The 972-nt window shown below is 47.7% G+C and overlaps 1 protein-coding gene across 1 annotated transcript in view; it reads left to right on the forward strand.

Moving 5' to 3' along the window:
* The first annotated feature begins 45 nt into the window (after positions 1–45).
* LOC119592353 overlaps positions 46–972 on the forward strand; it is a 60,470-nt gene continuing 59,543 nt past the window's right edge. Inside the window, exon 1 of the mRNA XM_037941180.1 lies at positions 46–910. Coding sequence (XP_037797108.1) covers positions 126–910 — 785 coding nt within the window. The 5' untranslated portion in view covers positions 46–125. The remainder of the gene's footprint in view (positions 911–972) is intronic.

The following is a 972-nucleotide window of genomic DNA, read 5'->3' on the forward strand; positions in this document are numbered from 1 at the left end:
TATCTGATGATAATCTAATTAATGCAAATTTTCTTTCATTCCCAGACACGAACGTCTTCAACAATGACTGGCGAACATAGGACATCGGCCAGTGTTCCTCACTGACGTCACCAACTTCACTAGGGATGGCAAGGCGTGCGCTCCTCTGTCTCACGATGTTCAGTATCAATTTCTGGGTAGTGCAGAGCATCCCTCTTCGTTTGGAAATCCAGAGTGGACTCAAGAATCCGGGTAAATCATTTCATTTCAAAAGGGAAGGCCGTGCGATAAATGAGAACGTCGGAAGTCATCATGTTCCGACTACTGGGTACGAGATGAATAACGCCACCAGCTACGTCCTTTGGGAAAGAAGCACTGACGAGATGACTTCCCCGACAACTCCTCTGGCTGAGCATCGTGAAACAAACTCGCTAGGTTCCTTTGGCCGGAATAAACTAACACTAATTGATAAAAATTCTGAAAGAATCGTCGATGCCAAACTCAGGTCCGGATCTGAGAGTCAGATAGACCACAGCGGCAATCTCGAAGAACCTAAGCAAGACTTCACCAAGGGTTCGTCACGAATGAACAAACCCAAAGCCTTCGAAAACAACGACGATGACGGAGAAACGCGGAGGAATAAACAAGAGGACATAGAATCGACAGAATCGCTGGACAAAAACTCCTCCAACGAGGTCCAAGGGCTTTCAGTCACCAGTGAGACAGAGGAAGGAGGTGCACCTTGCCCCACTGTCCCTGCAACCTGGACCCCGTACATCACTGACAGGGAAATCCAGTGTGTTGTTAATCCTCATTGGCTGGAGTTCGACCCCCCTTCCCACCTGAGCCACCTGGTCCTGGCCGCCATCTACATTATCATCTTGATAGTCGGCTGTTTTGGCAACGGTCTTGTTATTTACTTATTTGCGAGGTGAGTATGCCACAAAAAAACAATGCTTTATGTCCCCCATGTTGTAACTCCAAGGGTCTGTA

Source organism: Penaeus monodon, chromosome 30, assembly GCF_015228065.2.
Source record: "Penaeus monodon isolate SGIC_2016 chromosome 30, NSTDA_Pmon_1, whole genome shotgun sequence".
Lineage (NCBI taxonomy): Eukaryota > Metazoa > Arthropoda > Malacostraca > Decapoda > Penaeidae > Penaeus > Penaeus monodon.